The sequence below is a fragment of the Vespula pensylvanica genome, chromosome 1 (assembly GCF_014466175.1).
Source record: "Vespula pensylvanica isolate Volc-1 chromosome 1, ASM1446617v1, whole genome shotgun sequence".
NCBI classification, from domain to species: Eukaryota; Metazoa; Arthropoda; class Insecta; order Hymenoptera; family Vespidae; genus Vespula; species Vespula pensylvanica.
This window is the reverse complement of record NC_057685.1, coordinates 11,176,754-11,193,919: the sequence shown is the minus strand read 5'-3', so window position 1 is coordinate 11,193,919 and position 17,166 is coordinate 11,176,754. Positions and strand designations below refer to the sequence as shown.

At 32.3% G+C, this 17,166-nt stretch overlaps 3 protein-coding genes across 5 annotated transcripts in view; 1 reads left to right on the top strand and 2 right to left on the bottom strand.

Moving 5' to 3' along the window:
* LOC122633619 (collagen alpha-1(XVIII) chain) overlaps window positions 1-5,813 on the top strand; it is a 210,243-nt gene extending 204,430 nt beyond the window's left edge. The window contains exons 13-24 of one of the 2 annotated variants that reach the window (XM_043821712.1): window positions 724-1,115; window positions 1,244-1,255; window positions 1,377-1,481; window positions 1,550-1,805; window positions 1,949-2,023; window positions 2,252-2,346; window positions 2,434-2,526; window positions 2,595-2,717; window positions 2,811-2,825; window positions 2,954-3,148; window positions 3,230-3,345; window positions 4,162-5,813. In XM_043821712.1, the coding sequence (XP_043677647.1) occupies window positions 724-1,115; window positions 1,244-1,255; window positions 1,377-1,481; window positions 1,550-1,805; window positions 1,949-2,023; window positions 2,252-2,346; window positions 2,434-2,526; window positions 2,595-2,717; window positions 2,811-2,825; window positions 2,954-3,148; window positions 3,230-3,345; window positions 4,162-4,453 (1,769 nt within the window). In that variant the 3' untranslated portion in view covers window positions 4,454-5,813. The remainder of the gene's footprint in view (window positions 1-723; window positions 1,116-1,243; window positions 1,256-1,376; window positions 1,482-1,549; window positions 1,806-1,948; window positions 2,024-2,251; window positions 2,347-2,433; window positions 2,527-2,594; window positions 2,718-2,810; window positions 2,826-2,953; window positions 3,149-3,229; window positions 3,346-4,161) is intronic. The other variant, XM_043821724.1, reaches the window with a different exon arrangement.
* Window positions 5,814-5,866: 53 nt separating this feature from the next.
* LOC122633628 (THO complex subunit 1) lies at window positions 5,867-9,467 on the bottom strand. 2 transcript variants are annotated; one of them, XM_043821734.1, is made up of 10 exons: window positions 9,449-9,467; window positions 8,694-8,803; window positions 7,928-8,617; window positions 7,598-7,845; window positions 7,434-7,460; window positions 7,060-7,362; window positions 6,820-6,969; window positions 6,597-6,744; window positions 6,215-6,460; window positions 5,867-6,134 (listed from the first exon to the last, which is right to left on the bottom strand). In XM_043821734.1, the coding sequence occupies exons 2-10, from the start codon at window positions 8,727-8,729 to the stop codon at window positions 5,979-5,981; spliced, it is 2,004 nt and encodes a 667-aa protein (XP_043677669.1). In that variant the 5' UTR covers window positions 8,730-8,803; window positions 9,449-9,467; the 3' UTR covers window positions 5,867-5,978. The 2 variants fall into 2 exon arrangements, with proteins under 2 accessions (XP_043677669.1, XP_043677679.1); XM_043821744.1 differs by lacking the exons at window positions 7,434-7,460; window positions 9,449-9,467 and having other exon boundaries at window positions 8,694-9,183.
* An 820-nt stretch (window positions 9,468-10,287) lies between these two features.
* Window positions 10,288-17,166, bottom strand: part of LOC122633640 (tubulin-specific chaperone cofactor E-like protein) — a 17,560-nt gene continuing 10,681 nt past the window's right edge. The window contains exons 4-6 of the mRNA XM_043821757.1: window positions 16,952-17,060; window positions 16,717-16,821; window positions 10,288-16,411 (exon numbers count right to left, since the gene is read on the bottom strand). Coding sequence (XP_043677692.1) covers window positions 16,259-16,411; window positions 16,717-16,821; window positions 16,952-17,060 — 367 coding nt within the window. The 3' untranslated portion in view covers window positions 10,288-16,258. The remainder of the gene's footprint in view (window positions 16,412-16,716; window positions 16,822-16,951; window positions 17,061-17,166) is intronic.

Genomic DNA, 17,166 nt, shown 5'->3' with positions numbered 1-17,166 from the left:
CGTATAAAGATCAACGACAAAGTTATTAGAATATCTAAACGAAATTATAAAATATCCGCAAACATTGCTTTGTATTACGAAATCCATTCTGTTTCCACTGCTATACTATTACTTCTCTATCAACAGCTGGCAAAATAACTTGATACGCTATCCGTTAACTAAATTCGCCGAATGCAAATTCTACAAAGCGTAAATGGTTTCGTACCACTATTTTACTACCAAATATCTTGAAACTCAACGAACTTCCTTCGTCTGAAACATTTTTTTCCTTTTAATTGAAATGCGGCTTAATTAGAGTACTTTAATTAATTCATTCCATTCGAGTAAATATACGATTGTATTTTTTTCAATTTCCTCTACACTTTTTTTATATCCAATTTTATATATATCTCTTACAATTAGAGAAATGATTCATAAAAATACATTCTTTTACGATGATTATTATTGTCCATTCTCAACGAATGAAATATTTATAAACGTTTATCATTAGTAAATTTACTATAATATATTATGTAGTAAATTTATATAATAAATTATGTAGTAAATTTATAGTTTATATTTATCGATAGTTTGTAAATTATAAATAAACGTTTTAATCATTAGTAAATTTACAAACTATCGTGTTAAAAAATCAATCGATAAATAGAATAATAAGTTACGAATAATGATTTCTCTATGGTTACAAACTTCATTCATAAACTGATTTATGAAATTCATGTAAAGGATTAGAGGAGAAGGGCGAGAAGGGTGAATCCGGACCACGTGGTTACAAAGGCGATCAAGGAACTAAAGGCGAGAAAGGAGATAAAGGGGAGTCCGGACCAGCCGGTATACCGGGTGTAAATGGAATTCAAGGACCGCAAGGAGATAAAGGCGAACCCGGTAAAGACGGAGTTCCCGGAGCTTCTGGAATTCCGGGTTTAAAGGGAGAAAGGGGTGAAAAGGGTCCTCCCGGTGTTACCGCCATTGCCAATTCCGGTGACTATATTACCATCAAAGGAGAAAAGGGTGCAGAAGGTAAAAGAGGAAGAAGAGGTCGTCCTGGACCACCAGGTCCTGTTGGACCACCCGGAAAGCCAGGAGTAATGGGAGAAATTGGTCTACCAGGATGGATGGTAAGGAAAAAATAAATTTCTCTTACCGAATCGTTTGATTTCTTTCCACTCGAATAAACTCTTTTACGTATCCTGCATTATATTATCGAATAAACTCACGCATATTTCTCTTTTAATGCTGCATGAAGAATAATATAAAGGTAAGAAGAAAAAAAAGATGATGAATGAAAGTTCAAATAGAAATAACTTTATTTGGAGAGGAAGTGAGATTCGTGTTTATCGATTTCCAATAACTAAAACTTGTCTTATAAACTTTCATAGGGTCGTCCTGGAACACCAGGAATTCCAGGAAGTCCAGGCTCAACTGGATCGAAAGGAGAAAAGGGAGAACCAGGAGCACCAAGTTCTTATGGAATCTCAGTTGGTGTAAGATTCTTAAATAATAATCTTCAAGATAAAATATGCTCATATTCATATCATATCATTTTTTTTAGAGGAAAGGTGAAAAAGGAGATGACGGAATGCCGGGAATTCCAGGACAGCATGGAAGAGACGGACAACGAGGACCAGCAGGACCACCGGGTCCACCTGGTCCACCTTCTCAAGGAAACTATGTTCCTGTACCAGGACCACCAGGTCCTCCAGGACCTCCAGGTCCACCTGGACTCTCTTTAATAGGGCAAAAAGGCGAACCAGGAATTGGAAGAAGTCATATTTTCGGAGAAAGAGATTATTACGGAATGAGACAAGGTAGGATACTATGCATAATTAAAGATAACAAAGCAACATCAATGTACAAAGCAACGTTTATAGAAATACATGCATATACGTATTTCCCATGAGAACGTCTCATAGTAATTTAAACATAAATTTGCTTACGTGCGTACTACAAGGACCCAGAAGCAGTCTGGACGAATTGAAGGCACTTCGCGAGTTAAAGCAGCTGAAAGAATTAAAGGAACATTTAGGTAGCTTCATAAATTACCATAACACTGAAAACTTCATAATATTATATCATATATTCTTCATAATATTATATCAATCATTCTTAATAATCAAAACTCATAAATATATTCTTATTTAAATATCATTTGTGTTAATAAAATAAAAGAAATCTGTGAAATCTTGTTAATTTAATTATGTATTTCATAGATAAAATTAATTATAATTAATAAACCGATATCGTTCCATCAAAGGTTCTGTTACTGCGGCTACGAGAGGTCCTTTGGAAAGTACAACAAAGATTGTTCCAGGAGCAGTAACGTTTCAAAATACGGAAGCTATGACAAAAGTAAAGATATCATTATTCTTAATATATTAAAGTAATACTCTCCGAAAGTTCCTTTTTATATCAACAACTTTTTCTTTGTTATCGTAGATGTCCAGTGTCAGTCCAGTCGGTACTCTGGCCTATATCATAGACGAACAAGCCTTGCTTGTAAGAGTTAACAATGGATGGCAATACATAGCGGTTTGTACAACAATTTGAATACAAAACATGAATTCGATACTGTTGTATACTTATCGCACATCTTTCAGCTTGGCTCTCTTCTTCCAATAACAACCCCTGCACCACCAACGACTGCACCACCTCCAGCAAATCCACCTTTCGAAGCTTCAAACTTGATAAATCAAATACCAGTGAAGGCGGACGGTACAGGAGTGAGTTATTTTTATTTAATATACTTTATAGCAAAATTTACATAAATTTATCCGATGTTAAACTGAAAGTAACAATTTATTTCTGCTATCAAGTGGTATCCTCGAATGGTAAGATGAATTATACCGTTATTTAGAACGCATTGTGACTAATTAGGCTCATTACTTATATACTTTCTTATTTCATAACATATATATATATACTATGATTCATAATTTATGCATTTCATAATTTTTAGTTGAGAATGGCAGCACTAAACGAACCATTTACCGGAGACATGCATGGTGTAAGAGGTGCGGATTACGCTTGTTATCGTCAAGCAAAGAGAGCAGGCTTGAGAGGTACCTTCCGTGCATTCCTTAGCTCTAGAGTTCAAAACGTCGATAGTATCGTCAGACTTGGAGATCGTGATCTTCCGATCGTTAACATCAAGGTAAAATCTTTAAAATGTAAAAAATAATCTGTTGTATTACTATTAAAGGGATAAACAAAAATAAAATCTGGACATTTTTAGGGTGACGTTCTTTTCAATTCGTGGAAGGAAATGTTCAATGGCAATGGAGCCTACTTTTCTCAAAACCCAAGGATCTATAGTTTCAATGGGAAAAATATCCTCACAGACTTTGCCTGGTAAATAAGAGTAATTTTAAACGTAACAGTGATCAATCAATACTATATAAAATTGTCAGAAACAAAAATGAGCAGTTTGAATAGTTCAATTATTTATGATAAAATACTATGATGTACAATCAATTTCTTTTTTATTGCCTTATTTAAGATTATTGTTAATCTATTATATTTATTTTCGATGATTGTTTCATTTATAATTATTAATGCACAAATATTAAGTATGACCCTTAAAGATAGGTATCAATCTAAACTTTGTTGATAATGTTGCTTAGGAGCGCCATCTATCAAAGAGAAATGCTTTTAACGCTTATTATAAGCAACGTTTTATCCAGCTGAAGTTAAACAAGATTATTTTTCGTAAAGATTAAGAATAGGATTGAGAAAGTTAATAATAGATAGATAGCATCTGTAATCAATGTTAGGAGAGTTACACTCAGATGGTCACATTAACGAATTTATTCTTTGTTGATAAAAATATTTTATTTTTTATATCGTAAATTTAGGACATATGTTATCTTTTACGCTTTCTGAAAATCTGATTAATTAACATGAACTATCTCATTTACCGTTTAAACACCTTAAGAATCAACAACGCTGAACACTACATACATATTATCGATGAAGCATGCAGTGAAGATCTCTTTCTAAGCGCCATATTCAAATAATTAGGAAAAATGAACAAATAATTGATTAATAATAATCTTAAAGCAAACAATAAATAAATATTTCACTTTTCTCATCGAACTCTTGTAAAATCAAACTCTATTTTCTTTTCTTAATAAAATATGGATTATTATGAATTGTATATCATTTCAGGCCGGAAAAAGTAGCATGGCATGGTTCGCACAAGCTCGGAGATCGAGCGATGGACACTTATTGCGATGCTTGGCATTCAAGCAGTTCTGATCGTTACGGATTAGGATCACCTCTAACAGGAGGTCGACTTTTGGAGCAAGTTCGTTATTCCTGCGATAACAAGTTTGCCCTACTCTGCATAGAAGTGACCAGCGAGGTCACGAGAAGACGAAGAAACAGCGATGCTGTGGAAGATGTAGAGATGACAGAGAGCGATTATAAGAGACACTTGGAAGCGTTAATGAAAAATTGAGGATTCTCGTTAAACATAAATATTTCCAAGCCGTTATGTAAATAGAAATCGAGATGTACTGACCGTAAAGATTGAATCGAACAAACTGCGAATGAGATAACTGTACTCGCGTTAAAACGAAAAAAACCACGAGCGATACACATACCAAAAATAAAAATGTTTAGAATGAACGTGAACAAATCGCGAAAAGAATGGAAACGGTCACGTTTCATCTCGTTTCTCATATCCTGAAATGCTACTATCCTCTATTTCCAAAGTTATAACTCGTAAGCAAAGCCCTTATTATCGCTTCAGAGAAGTTTCCGTTTATCTCTTAAAAAGAAGACTGATCGTCTAGACATACTACGTTCGTCAACGTTTCATATCGATCATCATACCGTAATATTAATGAAAACGTCGAATCGAGCGGATAAGTTTTGAAAAAAAAAAAAGAAATCTCAAACTTTCAGAATCTCAGAGCATTCTCTGTCTCTCGAATTATTTAAGCGTTCCCTTAAAAAATTATCTACGTCCAACGCTCAACTTCCTCTTCTTCGCCTAAATGTCCTAACAAGAGAGGAAAACTCCGAATGGAAAAATTTCTAAGGCACGCACGATTGATCACGATTTGATGTTTAGATCGTAAATTACTGCTCTTTAAAAACCTAAGTAAATCTAAACGGAGATCATATCCGCGCATCGAGACGCGTTTACATTTTAGCCGATACATATGAGTGTGTATGTTAGATATAAGAAAAACATCAATTAAGAATTCCATATGATGAATCGCTGTTCGTTTCAAGTGAAGATCAGATTTATGCTCTGCGCGATATGTAAGTTGCATTAGTTGTCTCATAATCGTACAATGTTGTTTTCTGATCGAGAATTATGCGAGTGAATGGTTTCTTGAGAATTGCCAAAGCTTCGTAAACTGTCTGATTAACGAATAACAGTATCTTGATAAACTTATTTAAGATGTTCACTCGCCCACTTCGTACTTCCTACTCTTTCAGGAAACGAACATTTTTCCCATCTTGTCATTATCGCTTCATATCAGGAGCATGAATCGAATCAGTGTTGTCTGTAACTTGAGAATATATTACGATTAACATTAAACTAATTTATTACAGTTATGTAGAAAAAGAGAAAAAAAAACGTTATAAGTCTATATACTTAGGTTGTCAGCATGCTTGTCGGCGAATACAACGCAAATAAATGGAACTTTCTAATGTAATTTAGACCGCGGCGCCCAAGAAAAAAAAACGTACAACTAATTATCCTTCAATATAGTTTGCACTGACAACATTTTAGTTCCAAATTTTGTATTATTTGTACACTTTATTATCATCTTTCTAAATAAAAACGGAAAGTGCATTTTTCACACCTTCAATCATTCTCCCTGTTATACACGTAAATAACTTATTGACATGACTCTACGATAAAAATTATTGATTTATTTATTACACATCACGTAATTATATACATCACAATGTTGTACTCGAATAACAAATTTATTCGCATTTATAGCAAATTGAAAAATTGCCTTTTAAGTCTTTAAAATAGCCACTGCTTCTGTACACTTTAATCCTTCGAGAATATATGCCAAATTTTCTACAGATGCATCCTCATCCTCTTCTGCCCAAATTTCTAACATACTTTTACACTGTTCGTACGGAGTTGGTTTACCTTGGAAAAATACAATCTGTAAAAATTATAATTTATATATCATACAAAATTCTAATTTAATTCTTCTATGAATCAAATAAGAAAATAGAAGACTACCTCGTCATTAGTATAACCTAATTTAGCTGCTAATTTCTTCCAATCTCCTTTGAGCACTTCTGATAATTTTGCTACCATTTCGGATGTAACTTTATTTAATTTACTTTCTCTTCCTTTTGTTTCTACATTTTCATTATCTGTTTGTTCACTTTCTTGCGTCTTTAAAACGTCCTCACTATATTCCTGATCGTTCGAATCTGGTGGTGGAGTATCATCTGCTCCCACCTTTACATCGGATTGTGCTTGCTGTAATTTAGATTATATATTCATCCTTGTGTGTTTCAATAAAGGGTATATTTTATTGCCACAAACACAAGACATCGATAATAACATGAAAATCCCTTATTCCCAAAACACTTTTAAAATTAATATGAACACTCACAGGTCGATCTTTAGCAATCTTTTTTATCATAGTTTCCAGATATTCTGGAAGTCTATTTATTGGATTATTCCCATGAACGAAAAAGTGTGGACTTCTTCTAGCTAATAATCTCAACGCTCTCCATCCAAAATTACCATCGTTTACTTTCCTATAAAAACATGATGTTATAATCAAATGTTAAATATTCAACATTAGTATCTTTTAAAGAGAAAATATATCTCACTTATATTCTTCTTCCACCATTGCACTTGGATCTAATTGCATTATAGCTTCTTCGAAATATGTCTCTAATGATGGTAGAAAATCTCTGTCTTTCGACTTGCATGCCTCCAAATTATTTGGACAAAGATTCCACAACTTCGTAAGCTCTGGACTATAAAATATAAATTTATGTATCTACTTGTTAAAATATAATTTCATATAGCATGTTATAAAGATTACAAAAAAAAATGAAATAACTAACTTTCCCATGTGATATTTGCCAACAGCTTGAGCATCTCTAATAACGTCGCCGATTCTTCGTTTTGGTCTTTTAACTTTCTTAACATCATCATCAGGTTCTGTAGTGTTTTCAGATGCAGGTCTTTTAAAAGGTGGACAACCCTCATTTTTCCATGCATTCCAATGCTCCTCTCGTTTTAAAATATTCTTCACTGTTTCGGTAAACGACGGACCATCAGGTGGTGTTTCTGTCAACAAGGTATAAACTTGTTCCGTTGTAGCTTTAACCCATTCCACTTGATCTGGCTTCAATTCGTGCGTCTCGCTTAAATATGAAACATATCATTGAGATACAGTAAAGTAAAAATCATAATGTTCAATTTAATAAAAGCAGACCTTGTCTCATAGCCACTGGCAAGGAAGCTTTGGAAAACAAACATCGTTTTATGATTTTCTAAAGCTTTTACTAAATGCTTAGGAGAACTTTACTACGTTATTATGACTTTAAATGTTTTAGAAATCAAATATTAAGGAATTATCTTACATAAATTTCTACTTACGCTTTAAATTTTACGGTGCTATTCAAATACTGGAAAAGTATCAAAAACTGCAACAGTACATATCTTCTAAAATTTGAATCAGAAAGTTGTAATTCCAGCAATTTCTGATTAGTAAGGTATTTTGCAAAATAATGAGTTTCTTTATGAGAACCTTCCATCGTAGAATCTAGTCTTATACATGTAGTTGGGTAACTACGTTGCTCTTCCAATTTAAAAGAAGAAAATGCTGACAAAACATTAGATGCATGCTATAACAAAAATAATAAATTATTATTGCAAAAATTCAATTTTATAAATTCTATTGGTAATATTATAATAATATCTATTTACCGCTGAGAAAACTTTCCAATACATTTTGTTGTAGCACTGATTAGGATTTCTAAAAAAATCTTGTAAAGCCCAAAATTTTCTGTACAAATTATAATCTATAGGTATTTTATTTTCAGTCTTATCTTCATCTTTTGTTATTTGTTCCAAAACATCTTCTGCTTTCTCAGTACCAAATTCTGTTAGATTTTCTAAGTTAAATTCGCTAACAATATTAAGACCAGATCTTTCAGAGAATGGAAAGAACTTTGCAAGAAATAATAGAATTCTACCACAAAATACAGTTTGTTGAGAACGAGACAAGCGTCTAAGCAAATCATTGCACATTCGTAATAAATTATTTTTGCAAAGACTAAAAAAGAGATCCTCTTTCCAAACAACCACATTATTTTCAACGAATGTGAAGAGTTTTTCACACTTATCCAATGTCATGGAATCAAATATATCTCCAAGCAACATTACTGGCATAGTAACAGTTGCTAAATCTTTTCTACATAATTCGATACAAAATGTGATATAAGATTCAAGAGATCCTACATTTTCAGGTGTATCTTCTATCAATATTGTAAGTAATGTATCACGGAGAGCTTGATCTACAGCAGCTTTCCGATCACTTTCATTGGCACATTGTTCAACACATTTCTTTTGGAATGTAATCACATCAGCTATCTTGAAACATTGTTGTAAATAATCCTACAAATAATTATAACAATTTGTATTATACAAACACGTGTTATACGTGTCGCAAATAATGTAAAACGGTACATACGCTGTAGTCTTTTCTCAATGCTTCAAACATCGCCATGATTCTCAATTTATTAACAGTTTTATCCCATTAAAAACCTCTTTCTGTTATTTATTTTTTATGTCAAGAAAACACTTCATAAAAACACAAAAAAATTATATTTGTATAAAAATATAAAAGTATCATTCAACCACAACAGTAGAAACAACGAGTTTCATTCTACTAGTTTAAGTTGATCGTAGCGCCTTCTCTTGACAATTATAGAAAACCATCTGGTGATGGTGTATCGAGTCGTTTTGTGATATAACCTAATATCTAACCTAACACAAATACTTAACCTAAGATGTAACTACGACTTACTATACGTTAAAACTTGCATTAAGCAAACTTTAGCTTAATATTATTTACAATAGAATACATATTATATAATTAAGAACGCAGATATAGTAAAAATAATATATTACTGTATTATCTATAAGCCATATATGTTAAACATCAAAAGTCCTATACAAATATTTCATTATTTCTATAACGGCGCTCTTAAATTACCATCGCGCTTCGTGCCAAAGCCGACAGAGGTCGCATGTGTTATTGGTAATATACTATTAGAATATGTCTAGGGAAAATTGATTTTACAGAACGCGTTCTTCTTTTTTCAGATCCCAAGCATTAAACGGATTAGCCATATGTAAACTAAACTCATAAACAAAGAGAACAAAAGCGATTGTTATTCAAGGTGAAATAAACTTTTATAACATTAGAATTATTCAATGACATACTCAATTTGGATTCCTATAGATTATCCACTCGATATCTATACTTCTAATATTTAATCATAGATGAACAATTTCTCTACCACGGATCGCACGGCCCTCATCATCGGTCAATTCGGTCCCCCACTACTTAAGTTCACTAGCCATCATTCTATCACTCTTCATAATAAAAACTGTGCAGTTCACGAGGCACAGCAGTATCAAATAGTAGGGATCATTTTCTTTCACTTTATTGAAGCGAGTAAATAGAAGCAAAGGTTACATATAAATCGTAGTTTGCTAATTGCCCACTTATGATCTATGCCATTAGCGAGTATAAATTTCATATCTAATTAAACATTCTTTTATATTCACGCTCATGTAATGTTTAGTTAACGTTTAGAGAAATATAAGCACTCGTACAACTGACATTAATGATTATTGATGCGAATGCAATTTTATTCCCTACTATCTTAAAGAGATACTCGACCTTTCATATTCTATCTATTCGCGGATATTTCAGAGATAGGATAATTGCTGTTTGCTGATACCACGTCGATAATCAATCATTTCTTTGATTATTAGTTGGAGAAGTTCATATTTTTTCCTTTTCAGTATGTATCCGGAATAAGCTATTTTCTTTCGCTTGATTCCCGTTTTATATGAGTTCTCCGAAGAACTTCGCAAGTAATTATTTTTTCCACCCAATATATTCAAGATATTCTCCTAAGTATCCGAAGGTTTGTAAATGATTCATTAGTCACATTTTAAGAGTCCATGTTTCTACGCCATATAGCAAGATGAACCAAATATAGCATTTTACCATTTTGTAAAAATTCGAGGTTTATATTATTATTAAAGAAGGATTAATAAAAAAAATTCATTTTATTGAAAATAGTACAAGCAGTTTCAATTCGGCATTTCATCTTCTTATCGGGATCTATATTTTCAAAAAGAACGCTTCCTAAGTATTCGAAGCTGTTTTCCCGTCCGATTTGTTTTCTATCGAATTGTAGCAAGACAGCAGTGTCTACTTGGAAAAACGGTCGATATATAGATTGAATAGTAAAGGAAACGAAATACATTGTTGTTGGATTTCTCTCTATATCTCTAATTCTGCTGTCTTTCAATTTCATTCTCATTCTCACCTTTGTATGATGTTTCCGATTAGTGTATTTTTGATTAACCTGGTATCCCTGCCATCCACACCCACCTATTACAAAGATTGATTAGTTTTAGGTACTGGGCTTTGTCTTCTCGTCAAATGCCTTCTCATAGTCAACGAAGCATGCAAATATATTTCTACGTTGATGACGACATTTTTGTAAGAGAATATTGACGTCGAATAGAGAACTTCGTGCATGCCAGACATTCCTAAAATCACATTAGGAGTCATCTAGATCCAATTCGCATTTCGATCTTATTCTGACATGGATTATGAGGAGAAAGGTTTTAGCATAAGGTTTAGCGTAGGATAAATCAGACGATGATTATTGCAGTTCTTCGGATTAAATTTTTTTTGAAGAATTACAAAGGTTAATTTTAATAAAATTTTTGAAATTTCTCCCAATCTATATTAAATAGTTTGACTACGAGATCGATATTGTCCTTGTTTATTAGTTTTATAATTTCCATCGGAATTCCATCAGGACCAACGTTTTCCTGTTTCTTGCTATTATAATGCAAAATATATTATAATAATTTGCTATTATAACGTTTTAAACATCTATAATTTAAAAATTTCGAGACCCTCGTGGGTGTTAATTTCATACGACTACAACCTACAATTTTCAAACAATTTCGATACATAGTACTCTTAGTAATTATGGTCTCAATCAATATTTGAGTTCGAGTAGTTTGTTACTCTTTTGACAAATTTTTGAATAGCTTATTCATTAGGATGTACTCGATTTAGTTCCTAATCTGAGTTGGCCCTTTCGGATCATCAAGAGTTGATTTCTATGCGTATAATCGTTATTTAGGTAATTTGAAATAGGTGTTGAATATCTCCATTCCCATTTCTTCACAAAATTGGTAAAACTTGTTGTCTCTATTGTTGCATTTCCTTAATTCATAGTGTCTCACAATATCCATTCGTCTTCCTTATCCGATTTTAACGTTGAAGTTTTCTATGATGAAAGTTATATCATTCTTCATAATAGATCTGACATTGTCCTCGATGGATGTAAAAAATTTCTTGACTTCTTCATAGTACTTTTCTCTATTGTTGCCGTATTTGTGACATGTTTATATCAAATGGATATCCGCTTTTTTGCAATAGCATAAATCTATCCAAGATAAATGTAAAATTCCTGACACATTTCGTAAGTTTGAAGGTGACGAAATATCTGTTTCATTTCAATGATATCAGTCCTGGGTATTATTCTCAGAATAGAACAGACTTCTTCTGTATTTACTAATTTCTAGGATCTGCATTTTCAGCTTCAATATTTCCTTCGTCAAGTTATCTAGTTTGACGGTTTCAAACAGGCTTCTTACGTTCCATGTAGTTATGACTTCATTATTTTAAGCTGAAATATTTTTTGCAGGTTTGTCTATAAAAAGTCTGCTCGGAACTAGCAGCTGTTGATAATTGATTCCTCGCTATTTCTTCTCTGCAATTTCTTCATCTATTAATTTCTCTGCTATTGATTACTAGAGTGGTTTCCCGTTGTCTTCTATAGTTCAAAATTAGCCGATCTTAACCTAGGATTAGACACTACTTGTAACCGCTCATTCTGAATCAGATACTACTGTTGTGCTATATTAGTTTAGCCTCTAAGTTGATGCAATTGCCCGGATGTGGCATGTACAGCTATAAGATATATCAGTGTTGAGTACCCTATGAGAACTAGTTACAACAATCATCTTTTGTCAATGCTTGATGTTTGGTATTTGATACGACTACTCTGGCAAAAGAGGCCATCTCTGTAGTAATCCTCAAACATCTCAAATATTTTAATAATATTTGTTAATTGTGTTAATTTGAAGCTTTTTTGTAAACTGAAGTTAATTTTTTCGTCTTACTAACATGAGTGCTTACCTTCAGTCTACAACTATTACTTTTTTGTATTTCAATTTTAGGAATAATTCTCCTTTACAAATATGTATATAAAATTCTTCAGTAAATCGCTTATTATTTATTAGTTAAGTTTACCTAACTATTAATTTTGCATATGCAAAATTTCTTTTATGCAATATTGTTTATCTTGGTCCGAAAAAAATGCAACTTATTACTATAGGTAACTGTAAAGTTTCTTTTATCAATGGATAAAGTTTTTAAGCGATATTATTAACGAAGTATAAAATATTATCTCTCGTCAGATGTAATGTTTAATATTCAGATGTCATCATAGTAACATTCAACTAAGGAAAAATCGATGAAGAAGCACAAGTTACATTCAAGGATAACATATATGGCAATCATTGAGAGTCGGTACGTATAATGTAAACGATTTATTTTGTTAGTACGTACATTTGCGCCAGCACAAAAAAAATGATCATGTTTTATAAAATGAGAATGAGATGAATATCCCGATCCGAGATTAGACACGTATATAGCGCGCTAGATCACAGTGTTCGTCTACTTTGATTTCGATCGTTCCGATTTTCCGCAGTAGATGACAATCACCGATAAAATTCATTTTCAATCGTTTTCCAGTACGATAATATTCTTTTTTAGGCCTAAATGACATTGAAACCCTCATCGAATTAAATTAAAAAGAAAAAAACAATAGTCTTATGCAACGATCGTTAAATAACAGCGAAAACAAAAATAATATTTTCTCATACGATTCCTATCTGCAGAAAATCGTACGTCCCGATTCTTTTCCAATTTCGTACGATCATGTATACATACATACATACATACATACATATATACAATTGTTGAATCAAAACATCGTACGAAATTTTGAAATCAGAATCTAACAACTTTTGCAGTCATCATCCATCTGTCTTTTCTTCATTTTTTTCATTCTTATCATCAATTTGATAGCACGTGATTGAACGGGGCTCACAATTGCAGGTATGATAGACCGACAGAATTTTTCTCCTTTCCTTTTGTTGTTGTGAAAATACTAATCGCTTGTCATTTCTTCATCTTTTGTTATTTTTTAATTTCTTTTTTATTTTTTTTATTCCTTTTTTAATTTTTAATTTTTTTTTTTGATTTTTAATTATATACAGTGCCTTGCCAATCCGGATTACCGTATATCAACGGTATTTACAAGGCAGTGATAGAAATATCCGAGCAGAAAAGCTCGTTAAGAAGATAGGCACTAAGTGACTCTTCAAAGTTCGTCCCGGACAAACGAATGATTGAGATTTTCTAATTTCGACGTTGATCTATTAATTATTAATAACGCGCAAGTCACAACTTATAAACAACGCTCATCGACCTCTTTATAAAACATTAACGAACGATTCTACAAGATACTCTACTAACATTGCTTGAGCCTGTAAAAATAACATTGTTACATTTATGCGCAACATTTTATAAGCACGCAACATTCTCTCTCTCTCTCTCTCTCTCTCTCTCTCTCTCTCTCTCTCTCTCTCTCTTTTATCTAAGGTTTGTCTAAATAGACCAAATGTTTTCATACATACATATCCATTAATCTTCACTATCGTGCAAAGATTCTTAACAAACGTATAAGAAAAAGTAACGTGTTAAGAGGATCGATTAAAAAACATTAAAAGTTGCTTTAGTTTGAAATGTTAGTTATGCTTAAATTTCAGTTAAATTATTAATGGCTAAACTTTTGTTAGAAAGTTTCATACCCGAAACTTGTATGTAAGCTTTTCTACAAGTTCGTATAAGTGAGAGTAAGATCGACAGATTTAATCGAGAGCCATGTGATAGGTTGACGATGGTTTACTAGAAGAAGCAGATAAACGTATCTTTGTCTCTTTGGGAAATAATGAGAATTACGAACCCAATGTACAATTAATGATCTACTTGACATACAAGAAAGAAATATTGAAATCATTTTAAGAAGACATTTATAAGGTTTCCAGGAGAAATGTATAAATATAGAATATGAGTAAATATACTAATAGATAAATAGATATATCTGTGTGTGTGTATGTGTGCGTGCACGCGTGAGTGTGTTACAGTAGAAAGAAATAAGAGAAGATTTTCGGTATTTAGATATGATAGATATAGAAAGAATAAACGAATTTACAGTCGTTCATTGTAAACAAATTAAATATTACATTTCTTTTTTTTTTTTAATTCATTCTGTTATCTTTTTGCATATGTATAAAATGTTTCGACTTTATTAACTGAATAAGTTATTATCAAGTAGGAAATTGTAATTGGAAATTGGATTTATTCACAAAGATCGAAAGATTAAAATAATTCAACGCAAGAAAATAGGTCCGTCGTTAAGATATTTTCAACGACCGAGAAATCGATTGAAGACCCTGTTTTTTGGCACGGTATATATATATATATATGTAAATGTGTGTGTGTTTCTCTTTTCTTCATATGAGTCCGTTATTATGAAGGTCGTCTAACTATAAGTAGAAACTTTGAGCAAATTAGTTTATTGAGTAATTCATATAATTAGACCATTGCCGTATGAATTGCGCAATAAAGTAATGTTATTTTTTTCATATTTTACTTAAACCACTTTCATAATTACCAGTTCATATATCGGATTTTTGCTTTTATATCAGAACCATACGGATTTATCGTTGGATCTTATTATTATCATTACGTTTGTCTTTCATCGATTTAACGTGCAAAGGAACTAGCACATAAATCATTTCTTTCTTATAGCTTTTAAATAAAAAGAGTCGTATAAAGCATAGTTTTCGCTTCTTTTTTTAAATACGTAACACATCTTGCACGAATTCTATCGATGATGATATATCGATATATACAGACTTCTCGTCGATAATAGACGCAGCATAAAATTCTCTTCTTAAATGCAATATCAATTACGCTTGTCGTCCAATCATGCACGTTGCTTCTCATCGACGTTACTTATGTACGTATAATTCAATTTGCTAATGAAAGAATGGAAGCAACATGATAGTTATCGCTCTCGATTTTCAAACTTGCTCTGTTCGCAATAACGAAAATCATCATCGAGTCGAATTTTTATGAGAGAAGATTCTATTAAACGTAAATTGTTCAGAGTCGTGTGTTTGATTTTATTTACGAATTTTATTTATATCTGTTATAACTTTAGTAATTATAGCTAGTAGTATCGGTTGTTCATTCAACCGTGTTATAAGACGATAAATCATGAAAAATTATATGCGAAGCATAAAAAGTAGTTTGTTTTCTTCTGAAAATGCTTTTAAAGAGCTTCATACGTATCATCCTTGTCCTTGTAATATTCTTTAATTATTTGTGGCTGTACGTACTTAGCAACGTTTCGTGAATTCGTGAATATATAATGAAATTATGGTCGATGTGGTATCGCGTTTTAGCTGTCAAGATTATCATGTACTTTATCTCCTTCTTCATTTTCTATTCCTTCTTCTTCTTTTTCCTATTTTCGTTAAAAACAATGAGAGTGTAATTACGAATTTCGTTTTCATTATCAACTCTCTTTTTTTCCTTCAAAAATTATTATTGTTTTTAATCATTATATTATCTCATTTTCTCATCGAATTCGAGTTCCCAGGATAAGAAACTTTAGTGGACTCTCGATCTCGACGAATCGACGATCGGTCGATTATTATCCATAAACGGAAAAAAACTCTTTCGATCGTCTTTCTTTTCGTTCTTTTTCATGTTGATCATGTCGATTTACGAAGATCGATGTACCGAAGAAAATGATCGAGTGTTTAGGAAGTTTCCAAGTCTTGAGTGGACTTTTCTCAGGATCGTATGGAAGACGTACTCGACGGTGCTGATGCGCATCGATTCAACTTGCTATCTATTATGATCTCGTCACCATTACTGATGTTGTACCGATAGAGTTGTTTATTAGGATACAACATCTCCTCTGGTCCATGGTGTCCCTTCATCACCTGTGATGCGATAAAAAATAATAACAATAATATTATTATGTAATTATTATATAAAGTCATCTTCGTTATACTCTATTAAAGCTTTAAAACTTGTTTCATTCGTGTTTACCTCGAATGCATCGAATAGGAAATTGATAAAAAGGATTCGAATGATGATCATTTAGGACAAAGGAAAAATTCAGCGGATTCGTGAAAGGATTCTTAGGTCGTTATTTCACATTTATTAAGGCACCGTTCGAGGAACCAAAAGTTCTGGAAAACAAACAACAACATTCGTATTAGTTAGTAAAAAAAAGTGGACTCACTTGATCGACGTAGAAGAGTCTCATTCTATTCGCTGGTATTTTCACCATCGATTCCAGTTTCGTTTTTAATTCGAAAACTGTTCTATATACATCTACCGATCGTACCTATAAAAAAAAATAATTTAGACGTACTTAATCAACTTCATTGTTGATTATTTATTAAAAGATAATAAATATGTAGTTTGAAATTACTTCATGACAACAAGCAAATAAGTAATTAAATACTTAAAATTACCTCGACGAGATCTCCGTAAGTGAATGTTACCTTGACCCTCTTCTCTGGTGTTAGGTCAACGTGTACTAGGGGATCCAATTTCCCATGAATAGCCACAAGCTCAGAATACCTGAAAATCGATTTTTACAATTTCATTATTTCATTTACAAAGAGAAGAGGACACATTACAAAGTATGCACACGCATGTCAAAAACAATTACAAATTAATCAATGAG

What these genes read in the sequence shown, in the direction of transcription:
- LOC122633628 (XM_043821734.1), bottom strand. Translation starts at nt 8,729, where the DNA reads ATGGCGATGTTTGAAGCATTGAGAAAAGACTACAGC. An exon ending in AGCACCGTAAAATTTAAAGC is followed by an intron (nt 7,461 to 7,597) that starts GTAAGTAGAAAT and finishes TGTTTTCCAAAG; the next exon opens with CTTCCTTGCCAGTGGCTATG. An exon ending in AGATTGCTAAAGATCGACCT is followed by an intron (nt 6,461 to 6,596) that starts GTGAGTGTTCAT and finishes TCTAAATTACAG; the next exon opens with CAAGCACAATCCGATGTAAA.